Consider the following 21,576-nt stretch of genomic DNA (forward strand, 5'->3'; position numbering starts at 1 on the left):
TTTTTTTTTAAATGTGACATAATATATGCCATAGTATGGCTATAAAATGGTTTATTTAACTGTTCCTTATTGATAGACTACTAGATTTTCCCTTTTGCTTTTACAAACAGTACTGCTGTAAATATTTCTGAGCATGACTCCTTGTCAGATTTTCTCTAGGGCAGTGGTTCTCAGACTTTTTGATCTCAGGACCCCTTTACACTCCTAAAAGAATTTGTGTGGGTTTATATCTATCACTATTCAATGTATTAGAGATTAAAAGTGAGAAATTTTTTAAATATTTATTCATTAAAAATAACAGCAATAAGCCCATTACGTGTTAACATAAATAATATTTTTAAATGAAAAATAACTTTGTGTGTGTGTGTGGGGAAGATCAGCCTTGAGCTAACATCCATGCCAATCCTCCTCTTTTTGCTGAGGAAGACTGGCCCTGAGCTAACATCTGTGCCCATCTTCCTTCACTTTATGTGGGCCGCTGCCACAGCATGGCCTGACAAGAGGTGCGTCGGTGCGTGCCTGGGACCCGAACCCGGCAGCCAGCAGCTGAGTGCGCGCACTTAACCGCTACGCCACCGGGCCGGCCCCTCTCTTGCCTTTTCACTTTGTTTGTGGTATGTTTTATTGAATAGAAGTTTTAAGTTTTGAGGTCAGATTTATCAGTCTTTTCTTGCTTGGCTTTTGATTTTTGTGTTTTGTTTAATAAGGTCTTCCATATGCCAAGGTCGTTAACATTCTTCTATGTTTTCTAATACTTGTGTAGTGATTTCTGTGCTTACATCTTTAATCCAGCTAGGATTTATTTTTGTGGATAGTGTGAGTGACCTATATATTTTTGTTCTTTGTTTTCAAAGGATTGTCTGGCTTGGAACTCAGCAGAGAATAGAGAGAATTTAGGATTGTTAATTTCCAGGGCTCCTCGACTGAAGTCTTGTCCATGATGTTTTCCAGCCTCAGTAGTTGGCTGCATTCAGTGGGACACACCTGATAAGGGGGACATTTCCTGTGAAGAGGGATCCCATTTAGAGCCCAGCATCCCCACACCCAGCTCTCATCCGCTAATCAGTGAGAACTTCCTATGTAGCACTGGCTCTTTCCTGGTCTCCACCCTCATGCTGGGAAGAGGTGGCCTATAGGTGAGTTTAACATCTTCCTGGAAAAATCCTCATCTGGGTTGACCAAGAGGTGAGGGAAGAATCAGACCTAATTCCAGGTATGTTCTGGAGAATGGGAGTGAGAAAGTCACCTAGCCCATCCAGATAAACAGCCCTTAAGGTAAGATAGCAGAAAAATCACTAGGTGGTCTCTCTAGACTTACTCTGGAGAAAAGGTTCCTTGAGCCTTTTCTTGTCATAGTGGGAAGTCCTAAGAGTTTTCTTGGGGCCAACCATCTTTTCCTTAGGATCCAGTTTGTTCCTTTATTTTTTTCCTTTTAAAGTGGGTATATTCATTTCCTGTTGCTGCTGTAACAAATTACCACAAACTTAGTGGCTTAAAATAACACAGATTTATCATCTTACAGCTCTGGATGTCAAAAGTCCAAAATAGGTCTTATGCGGCTAAAATCAACGTGTTGGTAGGTCTGTGTTCCTTCTAGAGGCTCTAGGGGAGAATCTATTCCTTGTCTTTTCCAGCTTTTAGAGGCTATCTGCATTCCTTGGCTCATGGTCCCCTTCCATCTTCAAAGTCAGCAGTCTCCGCTCCTACTTGTACTACAGTCTTCACATCTCTTTCTCTGACTCTCCTCCCTCCCCCTTTCACTTATAAGAACACTTGTGATTATGTTGAGGCCACCAGAATAATCCAGGATAATCTCCCTATCTCAGGATCTTTAACTTAATCATATCTGCAAAGTCTTTTTTTTTTTTTTCCTTCTGCAAAGTCTCTTTTGCCACGTAAAGGTGAAATATTCATAGGTTCTGGGGATTAGGATGTGGACATCTTTTACTATTTAGCCTACCACAGTGTGTTAATTCAGCAGAAGGCTATGCTTATTCATTTGATATTGATTCATAGTGGGGAGAGGAGTATCTTTGTGTTAGGCTTGCAGGATTATCTGCAATAAAATTTGTAATCCTTCTGTAATAATTTTCCAATTATATTCTATCTGCCTTTGGTTGGATTATGGAGGAAGTAGGAGGTAGAAGAAGAGAAGCTCACAGAGGAAGCTGAGGAATAGGAAGAGATGTAGGAGGAAAACCAGAAGGGTGAGGTGTCATGAAAGCCAAGGGAATACAGTATTAACAGAAGGAAGGAAGGAAGGGGTACATTCAATACTGTATCAAATGCTGCTGAGAGACCAAAGTAAGATGAGGATTGAAAGGCATCTCTTAGATTTAGTGACCTTTGCAATAGCTATTTTCGTGGAGTGATGGGAAATGGGAAAAACATTGAGTACACAGCTCATTCAAGAATTTTCAGGGCCAGCCCCATGGCTTAGAGGTTAAGTGCGCGCGCTCCACTACTGGCGGCCCGGGTTCGGATCCCGGGCGCACACCAACGCACCGCTTCTCCGGCCATGCTGAGGCCGCGTCCCGCATACAGCAACTAGAAGGATGTGCAACTATGACATACAACTATCTGCTGGGGCTTTGGGGGGGAAAAAAAGGAGGAGGATTGGCAATAGATGTTAGCTCAGAGCCAATCTTCCTCAGCAAAAAGAGGAGGATTAGCATGGATGTTAGCTCAGGGCTGATCTTCCTCACTAAAAAAAAAAAAAAAGAATTTTCAAAATATTTCTATAAAGTAGAGAATGGCAAGATGGAGTTGAGAAAGGATTTTTTCCCCTTAAAGTTGAGAGAGCCTGGAGTCTACTTAAATGTTGACGTAAAGGAGCCAGTTGAGAGGGTGAGGCTTATGATACAAAAGAGACTTTGAATTCTCCTGGTTTCAGTAACCTGATTCCCAAATGTGTGGTTCTTATCAGACCTCTCTCCCAAGTTCCAGACCTGTATAGTCCAACTCCATATTGAATAGGTCCACTTGGAAATCCTTTTCAAACTTAAAATGTCCAATATCAAACAATCCTCTGTTGTTCCTTGCCTGCCCCCCTTCATCAACTCCTACCCCCTTTTATCATTTCTCGTCTGGATTACTAAAGTAGCTTTCAAAGTGGCCTTTTTGTGTTGACAACTACTGTTCAATTGGTTTTCTGCACTGTAGCCAGAGTGATCTTTCTAAAACTTACAGTGACTCCTATAAGCTTTAAAAATTCCCTATTGTATTCAGTGTAAAAGCCAAATCCTATACTTATCTACATAGATTCTGTGCTTCAAGCCTGGTGAACTATTTCCAGTTCCCAGAGAAAGCTATGTTCTTTCATACCTCCACTCCTTCACACATACAATTCCCTCTGCCTATAATACCCTCTCCATCTTTTTGTTCCCACTCACATTTTTCTTGGCTACTTTCTACTCGTCTTTCAAGACTCATTTCAGGCTTTCCTTTCTACTTCCTCTGGCAAGCCTTCCTTGTTTTTCCCAGGCTGGGATTAGGTACCCCTCTATATGTTTATAGCACCTGTGCTTTCTGGTATGCCTCTGTATCCCCACAGCATCTGTGCCTTCTTTACTTACCATACTATATATTTTCTGTAGATGACTCCTTCTTTTAATTTTTTTTTAATAATTTTATTTATTTATTTTTTTCCCCCAAAGCCCCAGTAGATAGTTGTATGTTATAGCTGCACATCCCTCTAGTTGCTGCACGTGGGCCGCGGCCTCAGCATGGCCGGAGAAGCGGTGCGTTGGTGCGCACCCGGGATCCGAACCCGGGCCACCAGCAGCGGAGCACGCGCACCCAACCGCCAGGCCACGGGGCCGGCCCATCATTCTTTTAATTTTTTATAAAAAGCATTTTAATTCTTCAAGTAATACATGAATATGTTTTTGTTGTTTAAGTCAGACATTATAGATAGATCTCCTCTTCAACCTCCTGATGTAGATCCCTGTCCCAGAGGGAACCAATGTTATCAGGTTGGTATTTGTTCTTCCAGATTATTTTCTGTGCATTTAAAAATAGAAATATAGCTTTTGTTTCTTTTTCTCTATATAAATGAAATCATACTCTATATTGTTCCACAGCTTGCTTTTTTACTCAGCAATATGTTAAGAGAATGAGGTAGATCAGTGGTTCCAACATAGAACCCACTGCATAGTATTCTATAGTATGCATATACCATTTCCCACTTCCCTGTATTTATTTTTTTGCTGAGGAAGATTCACCCTGAGCTAACATTTGTGCCAGTCTTCCTCTATTTTGTATGTGGGTCGCCACCACAGCATGGCCGCAGACAAGTGGTGTAGCTCTGCGCCCGGCAACCAAACCTGGGCCGCTGAAGCAGAGCGCACCAAACTTAACCACTAGGCCATGGGGCCGCCCACCTATTTCTCTTTTTTTAATTGTAGTAAAACAAACATAACATAAAATTTACCATTTTAACAATTTTTTTTTTTTTGGTGAGGAAGAGTGGTCCTGAGCTAACACCTGTTGCCAATCTTCCTCTTTTTGCCTGAGGAAAAGTGGCCCTGAGCTAACATCTGTGCCAATCTTCCTCTATTTTGTATGAGGGATGCCTCCCCAGCATGGCTGATGAGTGGTGTAGGTCTGTGTCCGGGATCTGAACCCATGAACCCGGGCCGCTGAAGCAGAGTGCGCAGAAATTTAACCATTCGGCCACGGGGCCAGCCCCCCATTTTAACAGTTTTTAAGTGTACAGTTCAGTGTCATTAAGTACATTCACACTGTTGTGCAACCATCACCACCATCCATCTGCAGGACTTTTTTCATCTTCCCAAACTGAAATTCCATACCCATTAAACAATAACTCCCTATTACCCCCTCCTCCCAGCCCCTGGCAACCACCATTCTACTTTGTGTTTCTATAAATTTGACTATTTTATGTACCTCATATTAGTGAAATCATATAGAATTTGTTTTTTTGTGACTGGATTATTTCACTTAGCATGGTGTCTTCAAGGTTCATTGGTATTGTAGCATGTGTCAGAATTTCCTTCCTTTTTAAGGTTGAATAATATTCCATTGTATGTATATACCACATTTTGTTTATCCATCTATCTGTCGATAAACACTTGAGTTGCTTCTACCTTTTGGCTATTGTGAACAATGCTGCTGTGAATATGAGTGTACAAATATCCATTCAGGTCTTTGCTTCTAATTCTTTTGAGTATATATCCAGAAGTGGAATTGCTGGATCATGTAGCAAGTCCCATTTGCCTTTTGATGGACATTTAGATCAGTACTACTCAAACTGTACTCCACAGACTGGTGCCAGTCATAAAATATCACCTGTCAACAAGGAGATAAGTACAGAAGTTGAGAGTAAGCATTTAAAAACTTTTGTAGCACTTTGATGTTGCTTTGACATCCAAGTACATGATCATTTTTCTAGTGATTCCTTTTTTCTCTACTTTACAAAGCTATCAGTCCATAACAGATTGGAAATTTACCAAAAATCTGGTAGTTTTCCACATATAGTCTGAGAATCACTGAGAGATAGTTTCTAGTTTTTTGGTTTTTTCCCATGAACTCTTTTTTTGTTTGTTTGTTTGTTTTTGTTTTGCTGAGGAAGATTTGCCCTGAGCTAACATAGTACCAATCTTCCTCTATTTTTCAGTATGTGGGCCGCCAGCACGGCGTGGCAGCTAACAGAGCAGTGTAGGTCCCTGTCAGGAACTGAACCCAGGCCGCCGAAGCAGAGCACACTGAACTTAACCACTAGGCCACCAGGGCTGGCCCCTCCCATGAACTCTTTTTGTGGACATATGCAAGTGTTTCTCTAGGGTAGGTAATGAAGAATAGATTACTGGGTTGAAGGGTATGCACATTTTACATTTTAATAGATAGTACAAAACTGCTTGCCAAAAGGCTGAATACTTCCAACAACAGTATGTGAGAGTACCTGTTTCCCTATACCCTTGTCAACACTTGATGTCAGTCTTTTTAAACTTTTGTTAATCTGTTAGGCAAAAAGTGATGTCTTGTTTTAATTCATATTTCTCTGATTACTAGTCAATTTATGTATCCTCCTTTCATATGTTTATTAATATTTGCATTCCCTCTTTTATTAGTTGCTTGTTATATTGTTTGCTCATGTTTCTATTGGGTTGTTTGTTTTTTCTTATTGATTTGTAGGAGTTCTTTATATTTTGGATATTAATTATCCATTGTCTATACGTGTTACAAATATTTCCCTCAATCTACCCTTCTTTTGTATCTATTTACAGTGTCTTTAGAATAGAAACTTTACGTTTTGATGTAGTCAAATATACCATTCTTTTCTTTTATGGCTTTTGCTTTTTTTTTTCTTAAGAAGGCTGTCCCTACTCTAAGGTTTTGTTTTTGATGAGGAAGATTGGCCCTGAGCTAACATCTGTTCTCAGTCTTCCTCTTTTTGCTTGAGGAAGATGGTCCCTGAGCTAACATCTGTGCCAGTCCTCGTCTACTTTTGTATGTGGGATGCCACCGCAGTATGGCTTGATGAGCGGTGTGTAGGTCCACGCCCGGGATCCAAACCCACGCATCCTGGGCCACAGAAGCAGAACATGCGAACCCAACCACCTCGCCACCGGGCCAGCCCATCCAAAGTTTTAAACATATTCACTTATATTTTCTTCTCATATGTTTCTTTCTCTTTTTTTTAATACAGATTTATTGAGGTATAATTGATGTACAATAAACTGTACATACCTAAAGGATATAATTTGATGAGTTTTGACATACATACACACCCATGAAACTATCACCACAATCAAGATAATGAACATGGTCCATCACTCCCAAAAGTTTCCTTGTGTCCCTTTGTTTCATACATCTCATACATTTCTAAGTGTGTGTGTGTGTGTGTGTATGCACGTGTATGTTAGGATTATATATTTTTTATTAAGGTATTATTTACATATGGTAAAATTCACCCTTTTTAGTGTACACTTCTGCAAGTTTTGACAAATGCATACAGTCGTGTAACAACCACCACAATCAAGACATAGAATAGTTCCATCACTTCAAAAAATTCCCATTTCCCTTTATAGTCAATTCCTTCCCTCTACCTCTTAGTACTCACTGCCTGTTTTCTGTCATAGTTTTTGCCTTTTCAAAACTGTCATATAAATGAAATCATACAGTATATAACCTTTTGAGACTGGCTTCTTTCAATCTGCATACTGCCTTTAAAATGTATCCATGTTGTTGCTTGTATTAGTAGTTTGTTCCTTGTTATTGCTGAGTAGATTCCAATGTATGGATGTACCACAGTTTTTTTTCCCATTCCCCAGTTGAGGGACATTTGGGTTGTTTCCAGTGTTTGGTGATTACAAATACAGTCACTGTAAACGTCAGCATCAAGTTTTTGTGTGAACATGTTTTCATTTCACTTGGGTGAGTGCCTAGGAGTGAGATTGCTGGGTTGTATAGTCAATATATGTTTAACTTTATAAGAAACTGCCAAACTGTTTTCCAAAGTGACTGCACAATTTTGCATTCCTTTCAGCAATGTATAAGAGTTCCAGTTACTTCTAGTTCCCCAGCACTTGGCAGTGTCAGGTTTTTTTAAAAGATGTTCTAATAGGGGTGTAAAAGTGTCTCATTGTGGTTTTATATTGTATTTTCCCAATGACTAATGATGTTGAGCATCTTTGGTATAGTGTCTGTTCAAATCTTTTGCCCATTTTTAAAAATTGGATTATTTGTTTTGTTATTATTGAGTTTTGAGAATTCTTATATATTCTGGGTACAAGTCTTTTGTCAGATATGTGATTTGCAAAAATTTCCTCTCAGTCTGTAGCTTGTCTTTTCATTCTCTTACTGATATCTTTTGAAGAGCAGAAGTTCATAATTTTGATGAAGTTCAGTTTATCAATTTTTTCTTTTATGACTCATGCTTTTTGTTTCATATCTAAGAAATTTTTGTCCAACACAGGTTGTTTCTGAGTTGATTTTTTAGGTTCTATTCTTTAAACTGTCTAGAATTTATTTTTGTGAATGGTGTGAGATATTACTATAACTTAATTTTTTCCAAAGAGGTGCTAATCGTCCCAACACTATTTATTGACTTTCTCCAATGATTTGAAATGCCACCTTTTTTTTTTAATAATTTTATTTATTTTTTCCCCCCCAAAGCCCCAGTAGATAGCTGTATGTCATAGCTGCACATCCTTCTAGTTGCTGTATGTGGGACACGGCCTCAGCATGGCCAGAGAAGCGGTGCGTCGGTGCAGGCCCGGGATCCGAACCCGGGCCGCCAGCAGCGGAGCACACACACTTAACTGCTAAGCCACGGGGCCGGCCCAAAATGCCACCTTTATCATATACCAAACTCCCTTATGCACATGAGTCTGTTTCTGGACCATCTCTTTTGTTTCACTGATGTATTCATTGGTTTTTATGCCATTATCAATATTAATATCAATATCACTATTAAAATTACTACTATGGCTTTATCATAAGTTTTGATACCTGATAGGGCAAGTTTTCCCTTGTTGTATTTAAAACATTTCTAGGCTAATCAAGCTCATTTTTCCTTCCATAAGAATTTTTAGAATCAGTCAATAAATTCCACAAAAGATCTTGTTGAGATTTTAGTTGAGATTACGTTGAATTTTCAGCTTAATTTGGGGAGAGTTGATGTCTTTACATTATTGAGTTTTCCCAACCAGGAATATGGTATGTCTCTCCATTTATTTAGGTCTTCGTTAATGGTATGTCTCTCTTTTTATGTGGGCTTCTTTTATGTTTTATACAATTTTGTAATCCTTTGTTTACTTCTCTCTTTCTCATCTGTAAACTTTTTGAGTGTAGGGACCTTTTTGTTTTATCTCTATATTTATAGTGCCAGGGATATGGTAGGTTGCTCAATAAATGTTTGATGAACAAATTACATTACAGTAATTGTACAAGAATTTGATTAAAAACTGTGCCCAGGAAAAAATGCACAAATATACACAGAATTTTGCATAAAGTTTCAAGGGGTACATGGACAGTCTCCTTGACGCCCATCCATAAACCTCATGTTAAGTACCCCTAATCAGAAGTGATAAATCCTATAATAGGGGTTGTATAAATTTCTATGGGACTTTAGGGAAGGCTTTCATCACTACCACAGGGTATCAGGGAAAGCCTCATCGAAAAGATAATTTTTGGACTGAGACTTAAAGAATGAGTAGGAGTTTCCTGGACTTTCAAGGGTGGGGGATGGGCATTTTAGGGTGAAGGGTCCAGTTAACCTGAAAGCCAGTTTATCCTGCAAGCCTCTTTGATCATTTGCTTTTTTGTTCACTCTTTCTTGAACCCCGTTGGGCTTCCTGCTACCCTTCCATGCCTTCCCTTACCCCCATCCAGCCAGCCACTGTTGCCTCTCTTGCCAATTCTTTGCACTATGTTTTCTGGAAAACTGATTCCATTGTAAACAAACTCCACTGTAACCTAAATTTCCTCTCCAAATTCTCTCTCTACTTGCTTTAACTGATACCTTTCTTCTCCTTAAGGGTATGCTTCCCTTATTGCTATGGCTCTTGAGTGAAAGCCTCACATAATTTATTTAACCAGTCCTTACCAATGAGCATTTAAGTTGTTTCCAGTTTTTATGCTATTACAAACAATGCCACAGTGAATATCCTTACATATATGTTTGTGTATGTGTAAATGTATTTGTAGATTTATGGAATTGCAACTGCTGAATCAGATGGCATGAACATTAAAAAATTCCACAAATACTGCCAAATTTTTATCTAGAAAGTTTATTCTAATGGACATTCTTACCAACCGTACATGAGAGTGCCCATATTCGTATACCTTACCAATACTGGAGAGTTACTAATCTTTTTTAGTCATTTTAGTCAGTCATTTTTATTTGTTTCACAGGATAAGTCATTATCATTCTTACTCTTCTTCACTGCTTCCAGACCATTGCTTTCAACCCTCAGATTAAAAGATTCTCGTATGAGGCTGATGCCTTCTGACGGTATTACCTTTCATTCCTTCTTGATATAATCATTTATTGACTTCTTTTCTATTTCCTTATATTCTTTGAGGACTTGGGCATGAGGCTCTTATTCTCCCTTCTACCCAAACTCCTGCTCTTCACCTGCTAGCCCATTAGAGTGATCGCTGGTTTGACTGGCCAAGCAACACCCTAGCTTCACAGTTCCCTGACCATCCCTAGTGCTCTTGTCCACCACTCTACTTCTGCAACAAAATCCCTCCGTCTGATCCTGGATTTGGTCATTTCCCAGAATTTCTCAACTGAAAATATAAAATTCCATTACTTTATTTTCTGTCCTCGACTTTGGATCCTTCCAGCTTTCTCACTGCCTCAATCCTTCCCTAATTGCCCTTCGGATCCATAACCCCTCCATTTTCTTTTTCAAAACATGTATTCTTATTATTTTAAAAGTAATATGTATTATAAAAGATTTGCTTCATAACATAAACCTACTACCTACAGATTATAAGTCTCTCATAATCCTATCACTCTGAGATAGCCACTGTTAAGAATTTAGTATATCTTCCAGAATTTTGTCTATGAATATATTTTTATATAATTTTATAATGGGCACACATTACATTTTATATACTATTCTGAAACTTCCTTTTTTGTATAATATATTTTGGACATTTTTGTCATTTTACTACATATAGCATCAATGCATTCATTTTTTAAAAATTTTAATTATATTTTATTGAGGTATAATTGACATGTAACATTATATTAGTTTCAGGTGTATAACACAATGATTCGATATTTGTATGTATTGTGAAATGATCACCACAGTAAGTCTAATTAACATCCATCACTATATATAGCTACAAAATTTTTTTCTTGTAATGAGAACTTTTAAGATTTGCTGTCTTAGAAACTTTCAAATACACAATACAATATTTTTAACTGTAATTACCATGCTGTATGTTACATCCCCATGACTTATTTATTTTATAACTGGAAGTTTGTACCTTTTCACCCATTTTGCCTACACCCTACCCCCTGCCTCTGGCAGCTACCAATCTGTTCTCTGTATCTATGAGCTTGGTTTTTTAAAAATTTTTAAATATTTTTGCTTGAGGAAGATTGTCCCTGAGCTAACATTTGTGCCAATCTTCCTCTATTTTGTATATGGGACGCCACCATAGCATGGCTTGATGAGCGGTGTATAGGTCCACGCCTGGGATCCGAAACCACAAACCCCGGGCTGCTGAAGCAGAGTGCACAAACTTAACCACTACACCACCAGGCTGGCCCCTGTTTTTTTTCTTTAGGTTCCACATGTAAGTGAGATCATACGGTTTGTTTTTCTCTGTCTCTGACTTATTTCACTTAGCATAATGCCCTCCAGGTCCATCCATGTTGTCACAGATGGCAAGATTTCATTCTTTTTTATGGCTAAATAATATTCCTGTGTGTATGTGTGTGTGTGCGTGCGTGTGTGTGTGTATGTTTGTATCTCCCACCTCTTTTTTTTTTTATTTTTATTTATTTATTTATTTTTTTTGTGAGGGAGATCAGCCCTGAGCTAACATCCGTGCTAATCCTCCTCCTCTTTTTGGTGAGGAAGACCGGCACTGCACTAACATCTATTGCCCATCCTCCTCGTTTTTTTTTTTTTCTTCCCCAAAGCCCCAGTAGATAGTTGTATGTCACAGTTGCACATCCTTCTAGTTGCTGTATGTGGGACGTGGCCTCAGCGTGGCCGGAAAAGCAGTGCGTTGGTGCGCGCCCGGGATCCGAACCCGGGCCGGCAGTAGCGGAGCGCGCGCACTTAACCGCTAAGCCACCGGGCCGGCCCTCCCACCTCTTTTTCCATTTATCCGCTGATGGACAGTTAGGTTGTTTCCATATCTTGGCTATTGTAAATAATGCTGCAGTGAACATGGGGTGCAGATATCTTTTTGAGTTAGTGTTTTCATTTTCTTCAAATAAATACCCAGAAGTGGAATTGCTGGATCATATGGTAGTTCTATTTTTAATTTTTTAAAGAACTGCCATACTGTTTTCCATAGTGGCTGTACCAATTTACATTCCCACCAACAGTGCACAAGGGTTCTCTTTTCTCCACATCCTCACCAACACTTGGTATTTTTTGTCTTTTTGATAATAGCCATTCTAACAGGTGTGAGGTGATATCTCATTGTGGTTTTGATTTGCATTTCCCTGACGATTAGTGATGTTGAGCATCTTTTCATGTACCTCTTGGCCATCTATATGTCTTCTTTGGAAAACAATGTCTATTCAGATCCTCTGCCCCTTTTTTTAATTGATTGATTGTTTTTTTTGCTATTAAGTTGTATGAGTTCTTTATATATCTTGGATGTTAACCCCTTATATAAGATGTATGATTTGCAAATATTTTCTCCCATTCAGTAGGTTGCCTTTTCATTTTGTTGAAGGTTTCCTTTACCATGCAGAAGCTTTTTAGTTTGATGTAGTCTCACATATTTATTTTTGCTTTTGTTGCCTTTGCTTTTGCTGTCAAATCCAAAAAATCATCTCCAAGACTGATGTCAAGAAGCTTATTGCCTATGTTTTCTTCTAGGAGTTTTATGGTTTTGCATTTTACATTCAAGTCATTAATCCATTTTGAGTTAGTTTTTGTGTATGGTGTAAGATGGTGGTCCAGTTTCATTCTTTTGCATGTGGCTGTCCAGTTTTCCTAGCACCATTTATTAAAGAGACTCTTCTTTCCCCATTGTGTATTCTTGGCTCCTTTGTCATAAATTAATTGACCATATTATGTACGAGTTTGTTTCTGGGCTCTCTATTCTGTTCCATTGATCTATGTATCTGTTTTTATGCCAATACCATACTGTTTTGATTACTATAGCTTTGTAATACAGTTTGAAATCAGGAAGTGTGGTACCTCCAGCTTTGTTCTTCTCTCTCAGGATTGCTTTGGCTATTTGGGGTCTTAATTCATTCATTTAAAAAATTATTTTTTTATTTTGACAAATAAACACTGTATATATTTAAGGTGTACAATGTGATGTTTTGCTATATGTTTTGAAGTTTGTATACATTGTGAAATGATTACGACAAACTATTTAACATACCTCCCATAATTACCTTTTTTTAAGTAGTGAGAACACTTGAGATCTGCTCTCTTGGCAAATTTCCAGTATATAATACATTATTATTATCTACCATCACCATGCTGTACATTAGGTTTCCAGAACTTATTCATCTTATAACTGAAAGTTTGTACCCTTTGATCAATATCTCCTTTTTTCCTCCACCCCTCAGCCTCTGGTAACCACCGTTCTACTTTCTGATTCTAGGCTAACTAATTCATTTTAACAGCTGCATGGTGTTCCATTGTATACATGGACCATCATTTTATTTAGCCAAACCCACTGATAGGCATTTGGGTTGTTCTAATATTTGACTGTTACAAATAATGTTATGTTCTTTGTACACATATCTGTGTGTCTATTTCTGAGTATTTCTGTATTTCCATAGGATAAATTTTTAGAAATGTATTGTGTGAAACAGTACGCACATTAGAATTTTAATGGTACAGTCATATAGCCTTCTAGATTCTACCAATTTACACTCCTATCAATAGGGTATGAAAGTATATTTTCCCATATACTTGCCAATATTGGGTATTATCAATCATTTTTCATCCTTACCAACATGATAGGTGAGCAATTTCTTGTTCTTTATTTCATGCTGTTATGTAATCCATTTTGTTTGCACTCAGCAGTATGTTATACTATCATTTTAAATGGCTATGTAGCATTCCAGTGTATATAGGTAATATAATTTTATTTAATTTTCTCTTAATAGACATTTAGATTGTTTTCAGTTTTTTGCTATTATAAGCTCTTGTGATGAACATTCTTACCTATGCATCTTTGTTTACTTGTCTGATTCTCTCCTTAAAGTGAAATGTATTACTTGTTAATGTATTTATTAACCAACATTTACTTCAAAATCTATAGCTCATAAAGAACAGTTTTTGTGTAATGCTTCTTTTGGTCAGCATAATGTTTTTGAAATTTATCCATGTTATTGCACATATCAAGTTTTCTCCTTTTCATTACTGAGTAGTATTCCATTGTATGACTATACCACAGTTTATCCTTTCTGTTATTGATGAACATTTGGATTGTTTACAGTTTTGGGCTGTTATGACTAAAGCTGTAATGAACATTCTCGTACAAGTCTTTTTGTAAGCATATGCTTTCTTTTTTTTGGGTAAATACCTATAAATGGAATTTCTAGACTATAGGGTAGATGTATATTTAAATTTATAAGAAACTTATCTAAAGTGGTTGTACCATTTTATATTCACATCAGCAATGTATAAGAATTCCACTTTCTCTTCATCTTCTCTAGCACTTGGTATGATCAGTCTTTTAAATTTTAGCCATTCTGGTGTATAGTAGTATCTCATTGTAGTTTTAATATGCATTTCCCTGATAACTTAATGATGTCAAGCACTTTTTCATGTTCTTATTGACCATTCATACATCTTTCTTTGTGAACTGTCTGTTCTAGTCTTTTCCCCATTTTCAAAGTGGATTGCTTGTCTTTTTTATTATTTAATTGTAGGAGTTCTTTATATATTCTGGTTACAAGTCCTTTGTCAGATATGTTTTGCAAATATTTCCTCCTAGTCTGTCACTTGCCTATTCATTTTCTTAATAGTGATTTTTGATGAACAGGTTTTTTAATTTGGTGAAGTCTAGTTTATCATTTTTTCTTTTATGGTTATTCTTTTTCTGTGTTCTTTCTAAGAAACCTTTGTCTATTTTCAAGTCTCAAAGATCCTGTCCTGGGTTTTCTTCCGGAAGCTTTATAGTTTTAACAGTTATCTTTTATTGTTTAGTTCCATGATCCATCTTCAGTTATTTTTTTTAATCTCAGCTTTATTGAGGTATAATTGACATTCAATTAGATTTTGTGTATGGTGTGGGGTTGGGGATGAGGTTTATTTTTTCTGTATTGATATCCAGTTATTCCAGCACCATTTGTTGAAAGACTTTTCCTTTCCCCAATTCAATACTGCTTTGTCAAAAATAAAATGATTTTATGTGTATAGGACTCTCTATTCTGTTCCATTGACCTATTTGTCTATCAAGTACTGTAGCTTTATAGTAAATCTTCAAGTCAGGAATATATGTCTTCCAACTTTGTTATTCTTTTTCAAGACTGCTTTGGATATTTTAGGTCATTTGCATTTTCATGTATGTTTTAAAATCAGCTTGTCAATTTCTATTTAAAAACCTGGTGGAATTATGATTACAGTTGTATTAAATCTATAGATGAATTTGGAGAGGACTGACATCTTAACAATATTGAGTCTTCCAATTTATGAACATGGTATATCCATTTATTTAGGCCTTTAAAAATTCTCTTAGCAATGTTTTGTAACTTTCAGTATAGAAGTTCCTGGATCAGGTTTTTAAAATTATTTATTTATTTATTTATTTATTTTTTATTGCAGTAACATTGGTTTGTAACATTATATAAATTTCAGGTGTACATCATTATACTTCTATTTCTGCACAGATTACATCATGTTCACCACCCAAAGACTAATTACAGTCCATCACCACACACATGTGCCTAGTCACCCCTTTCACCCTCCTCCCTCCCCCCTTCCGCTCTGGTAACCACCAATCCAATCTCTGTTTCTATGTGATTGTTTGTTGTTGTTTTTATCTTCTACTTATGAGTGAGATCATAGGGTGTTTGACTTTCTCCCTCTGACTTATTTTGCTTAGCATAATAATCTCAAGGTCTACTGGATCAGTTTTGATGGATATTATCAAATGCCTTCTAGAAAGGTTGTACCAGTTTGCATTATCACCAGTAATACATTTTCTCATACTTTTATCAGCACTGGATTTTATCAATGTTTTTATTCTTTGCCAATCTCATAAGTTAAAAATTGTATTTCAGTTTTATTGCCATTTCTTTGACTAGTGGTGAGGTTAAGCATATTTTCACGAGGCCGGCCCCATGGCATAGTGGTTAAGTGCATGCGCTCCGCTGCTGGCGGCCCAGGTTCGGATCCTAGGCATGCACCGATGCACCGCTTGTCAGGCCATGCTGTGGCGGCGTCCCACATAAAGTGGAAGAAGATAGGCATGGATGTTAGTCCAGGGCCAGTCTTCCTCAGCAAAAAGAGGAGGATTGGCATGGATGTTAGCTCAGGGCTGATCTTCCTCACACACACACACCAAAAAAACCATATTTTCACAAACTGTATTTATTGATTATCTGTATACAATTTTCCATAAATTGCCTGTTTTTATCCTTCGCCCATTTTTCTACTGGAGTGTTCGTCTTTTTCATGTTGATATGTAATGATTTATAAAAGCTCTTTGTATGTTAGGGAGGTGTGTGTGTGTGTGTGTGTGTGTGTAACTAGGGAAATAGGTAGTATTGTCTTTACTTTACAACCTTAAGAAATTGAGGCTGAGAAAAGCTAAGTGACTTACCCAAGGTCATACAAATAATAAGTGGCAGAACAAGAATTTGAATCCTGATCTATGTGACACAAAATACCATGTCTTTTCTGTTACAGAAAGACTATTTTTGGTCTCTTAATAACTTTTCCAAGTCTTGTAAAAGTTCTTTAACATGATTGTCTCCTTTGCTGAAAGCTTTGGTGTCAGAATTTGGCTCCTGCTGATAGTCATGTTGGAACTTTAGAAAATATTTAATATAGTTTTCCCTTTTTTTATCATTCAGAGTATTTTTTGTGTGTGTGTGAGAGGAAGATCAGCCCTGAGCTAACATCTGATGCCAATCCTCCTCTTTTTGCTAAGGAAGATTGGCCCTGGGATAACATCTGTGCCCAACTTCCTCTACTTTATATGGGACACTGCCACAGCATGGCTTGACAAGTGGTGGGTTGCTGCACACCTGGGATCTGAACCTGCAAACCTGGGCCGCCAAAGTGGAGCAAGTGCACTTAACTGCTGCGCCACCGGGCGGCCCCTTTGAAGCTTTTTAAAACTTATTACTTTGAGGCTGTATAAATGTCTTGTTCCTCATCAAACTTTCACCCAATAGTTTTTAATATTCATTGATTCTTGTCTGAATCAGTTATTACTATGATGTTTGAAAAACGGTGATTTTCTAAATACATCTCTAGTTCTACATCTATTAGTTGGCATTCTACTTTAAAGAAGAGCTTCCCCTTTACCTTATGTATTGATTGGTTGATTGATTGTCAGTATGGGTATATGGATTCTTATTTATTGCATTGGTTATAATGTTTTACTGTCATTATTCAGTTTGATGCTTAAATTGGCCCAGATTTGGCCCGTGGGAGTCCCTTTAAGCTGATTTCTGTGTCCACTGACATGTCCCCAACATTTTTTAGCACTTTACACTCTGGGACAACAGAATACTTCAGGCTTATCTTGTATTTTCTCTGCCCTTGCCCTGGAATCAGCTATTTCTCCAGGGAGCTCTGGCTCCCTTAGGTGAGGAATGATATTAAGAAACCAAGATCTGGGCGCTAGGAATACTTATTGCACTGGAATGTCGTAGCTTTTGGACTTTTTTAGCAGAGAGACCTAGGAATTATCCCAGGGTTTTGAATCTCTCTCAATATCCCCACCAAGTTATTGTCTAGGTCTGTGATTGAACACTTCATTATTTGAGGATATTGCTCCGGAGACGATCTCTTCCATTGTTGGGCAGCTCTGATACTTGACAACCCTTTATATTTGAAAACAGTAGTTGTTGGTTTCCTCTACTAAGTCTTGTCTTCTCTGTGCTAAACATCTGCCGTTCCTTTACTGCTATTATTGTCATGGCAGTTTTAAGATCTACTCATCATTCTGGTTATTCTGATCTGTCCTGTTCATACTTCAGTTCATTAATATCTCTTTAAAGATTGGCATCTAGAATGAAATGTACTATTTCAGGTACATGTTCTGATCAGTACAGAGGAGTGGGGTCAATGACTTTCTTTGTCCTGGACCCTATGCTACTACTCATGCAGGCCAAGATTAAGTTAGCTTTTTTTTTCCTTTTCTTTTTTGACAGCTGCAATCACTCTGTTGACTTATGTTGAGCTTATAGTTGAAATCCCTAAGACTTTCACTCTGCTTCTGTGTTCATCCATTTGTTACTTGCATAGTTGTGTTTTAGAACCTGGTATAAGTCTTTAAGTTGCTCTCTTTCTTTTCAGCTTTTTAAATTTAGCCTGTTATTCCTTCTTGTCAAGCTTATTTTGAATCTTGAATGTCATCCAGTTGTACTAGCTATCTTTTCCAGTTTATCATCTGCAAGTTTGATTAGTGTGCCATTAATGTCTTCATACAAGTAACTATTTAAAAATATCAAGAAGGGCAGGGTGGAGCTCAGATCTTTTCAGCCTGACTAGAGACTTTATCCCATGTTGAAATCAATCCATCAAATAAGGGTTGCTGCTGTTCATCTACCTTCAGCTGCTGTTGTATATAGAATCTGAGCCAACAGACTTGTCACAATACACAAAATAGATCCAATTTCTAGTTTTTTCATAGGGTCAATGCTTCAAGGTCATAGGGAGGCTTGTTTATTATAAAATAGGGGGCCTTTCCAAACTTATTCTTGAGTGGAAATTGGCTTTGTCTGGTTCAGTCTGTGTCCTCCTTGGTACCAGAAAAAAGAGAAATGTTTCAGGGAGCCAAAGCTATCGTACCTTAATCATAGAATCTTCTCGAATCTAAGGAACTTTAGGGGTCATCTAGTTCAAGCTTCAAAAATCTGGCTGACAAAAACTCCTTTTAATATGCCCATCTCTTTTAATCTGCTATATCAGTTAACAAGTACTTATACACCTTATTAAAAAGGAGGAAAGGTTCCTTATAGAAAGGTGCTCTCAGAATTGCAAATAAGGAAGGGAAAGGTCATTGTCTTAAAATTAAGTAAAATTAAATATAATGGGTAAGAGTAGCTCTCTGAAAGCGTTCATCTACAGAAGTAACCTATCCTAAGAGAGACCTTCTAAGTTTTCTTTTAATTAGACTAGGGTATTTTTTCAAATTTCAATCAAAGACCAGAGTGTAGTCTCAGGAAGAAGAGAAGAGAATGAAATGTAATAATTTAAAGAAATCCTAATTTAACTGCCTTATAACTTCGGCATCCAAGGTAGTGATCTGTGAATAGGAGGGTGAGGAGCCTGGAAAAGGGAAGAATATTTTGTTTCTTTTGCCTTTTCTGGGGGTTCTTTTTGTTGTTTGTTTTTAGTTATATAGGTAATATGTGAATACTTCTCCTTGTAAAAAATTTTAAAACATTACTGGTAAGAATAAGTTTCATTTCACCAATTCTCTTGCCCCCAGTTCTGGTTAGGTAGGATTTTTACAGAAATATCTTGAGTAGAGAAAGATAGGTTGATGGATATTTGTGGATATAAACCCCTTTTGTTTTAAAAATGTGCTCACAAATCAACCTTTTAGTATATAGTCTGCCCTGCTGAATATGCCTGCCCCACTAGAGGGACTGCCGTGTACAGATGACCTGGTCCTCGTTCTTGAGATAAATCTGTTTCCCTTTGTAAATCAATACATTGGCATATAATCCAGCTAATTGTGAAATTGGCTAATATGGCTTGCTGAGCACCATAACCTTGACCACTGTGATGCCACAAAGATACTGCTTACCTAGGAGGTTGTTCTGTAGTCAGCAACTAAGCCTCCTGATCTTAAATAGCTCTTTGACTTCTGTATGTATAGTGGGGGATACAAAGAAATATTTTAAAAAAAGCTCCATGAGGAGCTCAGAGTTTTACTGGGAAGACTAGACATGCATGTGAGGCATTTCTTTAAGAAGACAGTACTGGCCTGGCCCCGTGGCTTGGCGGTTAAGTGCGCGCGCTCCGCTGCTGGCGGCCCAGGGTTCGGATCCTGGGCACGCACCGACACACCGCTTCTCCGGCCATGCTGAGGCCATGTCCCACATACAGCAACTAGAAGCATGTGCAGCTATGACATACAACTATCTACTGGGGCTTTGGGGGGAAAATAAATAAATAAATAAAATCTTTAAAGAAAAAAAAAAGAAGACAGTACTAAATATTTATAACATAGGACAATACATAGTAAAGGGTTCATTGGACAGTGTGGATGAGTGCTGTACAAATTCATATTCTCCTTTAATTCCTGTCATCTCTCCTTCCCCTTCATTCACCTTCTATTTCCTCACCTCCTACTCTTCAATTCACTGATCTGGCTTCTCTTCTGCCATTGGCCTGGAATTGCTAGGAGTGGAACATATGGGGCTACGGGGACATGTGTTATGCATTGCTGTTTTTTTATTAGGGTCATCTTATACATTCTCATGGCTTCAACTGCTTACTATACACTCACTTCACACAAATGTATGTCCAACGCAGTCCTCTTTCCTGAGCTTCAGACCCCATGTATCCATCTGCTTATGTGGATAGGCATCTTTTTTTTTTTTTTTTTTTTTTCCCCAAAGCCCCAGTAGATAGTTGTACGTCATAGTTGCCCATCCTTCTAGTTGCTGTATGTGGGACGTGGCCTCAGCATGGCCAGAGAAGCAGTGCGTCGGTGCACGCCCGGGATCTGAACTCTGGCCGCCAGCAGCGGAGCGCGCGCACTTAACCACTAAGCCACGGGGCCAGCCCTGGATAGGCATCTTAAATTCACCATTTCCCATACTGAGCTCATTCTTCCCCTCTCTGTCTAAACCTGTTCCTCCTCTTGTGTTCTTTATCTCAGTGAATGGCACTACCATCAATTCAGTTGCCCAAACCTGAAACCTTCATACTATCCTCCCTCTAGTTATTCTACCACCAAATCCTTTCAGGTCTATTTGCTAAATATCCTTTGAATCCATATACTTCTCTCTATTCCTACTGCCACTACCCTAGTCCAGACCATCATTACCTCTCAGCTGAACTATTGCAATTGTCTCCTAATTCATCTACCTGCCCCTATTCTTTCCTACCTACAAATCATTCTCTACACTACAGCTAGAGAACACTTTCTAAAACACAACCCTTCAGTGACTTCCTAATCCTCTTAAGAGAAAGCCCAAAATTCTTTGAGTAGCTTGCAAGGCCCTACATCTTGCTCCTGCATCAGCTTCATTTATAAAATCTCCCCATTTCAAACTGTGTATCTCAGTCATTCTAAACTCTGTTTTCCATTCTTGGAGAATGCCATGCTCTCTTCCTCTTGAATCCAAACCTTCACACATGCTATTCCAATGTCTGGTTGTTCTACTTTTAGTGATACTATGATTGAGCAGTGAGTGCAGATTGGTGACAGCTGGATCCTTCTACTGTAAAGTTCCTCATTTGTCTTTCTCCTTTTGGTTTTAGCATCCACTGATGATCGTTATCTGAATAAATTATTTCATAAGGGGTTACAAACTGGTGATTTTTTTCTAGTTCTGTCATTCCTTCTACATCTATCCGCTGGAATTCTTTTGTAAAGAATTTCCCCTTACCTACTAGGTCTATTTGGTATCCTAAAATACAATTTGTACATGATTGGCAAGGTAAATGTTTAATTCTTTTGTGATCGTATTTTTAAAAGTTTATTTAAATTAGTGATTTGGAGGGGCTGGCCCCGTGGTGTAGCGGTTAAGTG

The 21,576-nt window shown here is 38.0% G+C and overlaps 1 protein-coding gene across 14 annotated transcripts in view; it reads left to right on the top strand.

Annotated features, from left to right (window-relative positions):
* Nucleotides 1-21,576, top strand: part of SNX12 (sorting nexin 12) — a 123,789-nt gene that overhangs the window by 15,061 nt on the left and 87,152 nt on the right. For 3 of the 14 annotated variants that reach the window (XM_087426553.1, XM_087426552.1, XM_087426554.1), the window contains exon 5: nt 3,900-3,974. The exons of 8 other annotated variants lie outside the window; for them this stretch is intronic. In XM_087426553.1, the coding sequence (XP_087282679.1) occupies nt 3,900-3,974 (75 nt within the window). Of the gene's footprint in view, nt 1-854; nt 957-3,899; nt 3,975-5,635; nt 5,696-21,576 lie in introns of those variants that run through there. 3 more of the 14 variants (XM_087426560.1, XM_087426561.1, XM_087426567.1) reach the window with 3 other exon arrangements.

This window comes from Ceratotherium simum, chromosome X, assembly GCF_057802395.1.
Source record: "Ceratotherium simum simum isolate JZ-2026a chromosome X, ASM5780239v1, whole genome shotgun sequence".
Lineage (NCBI taxonomy): Eukaryota > Metazoa > Chordata > Mammalia > Perissodactyla > Rhinocerotidae > Ceratotherium > Ceratotherium simum.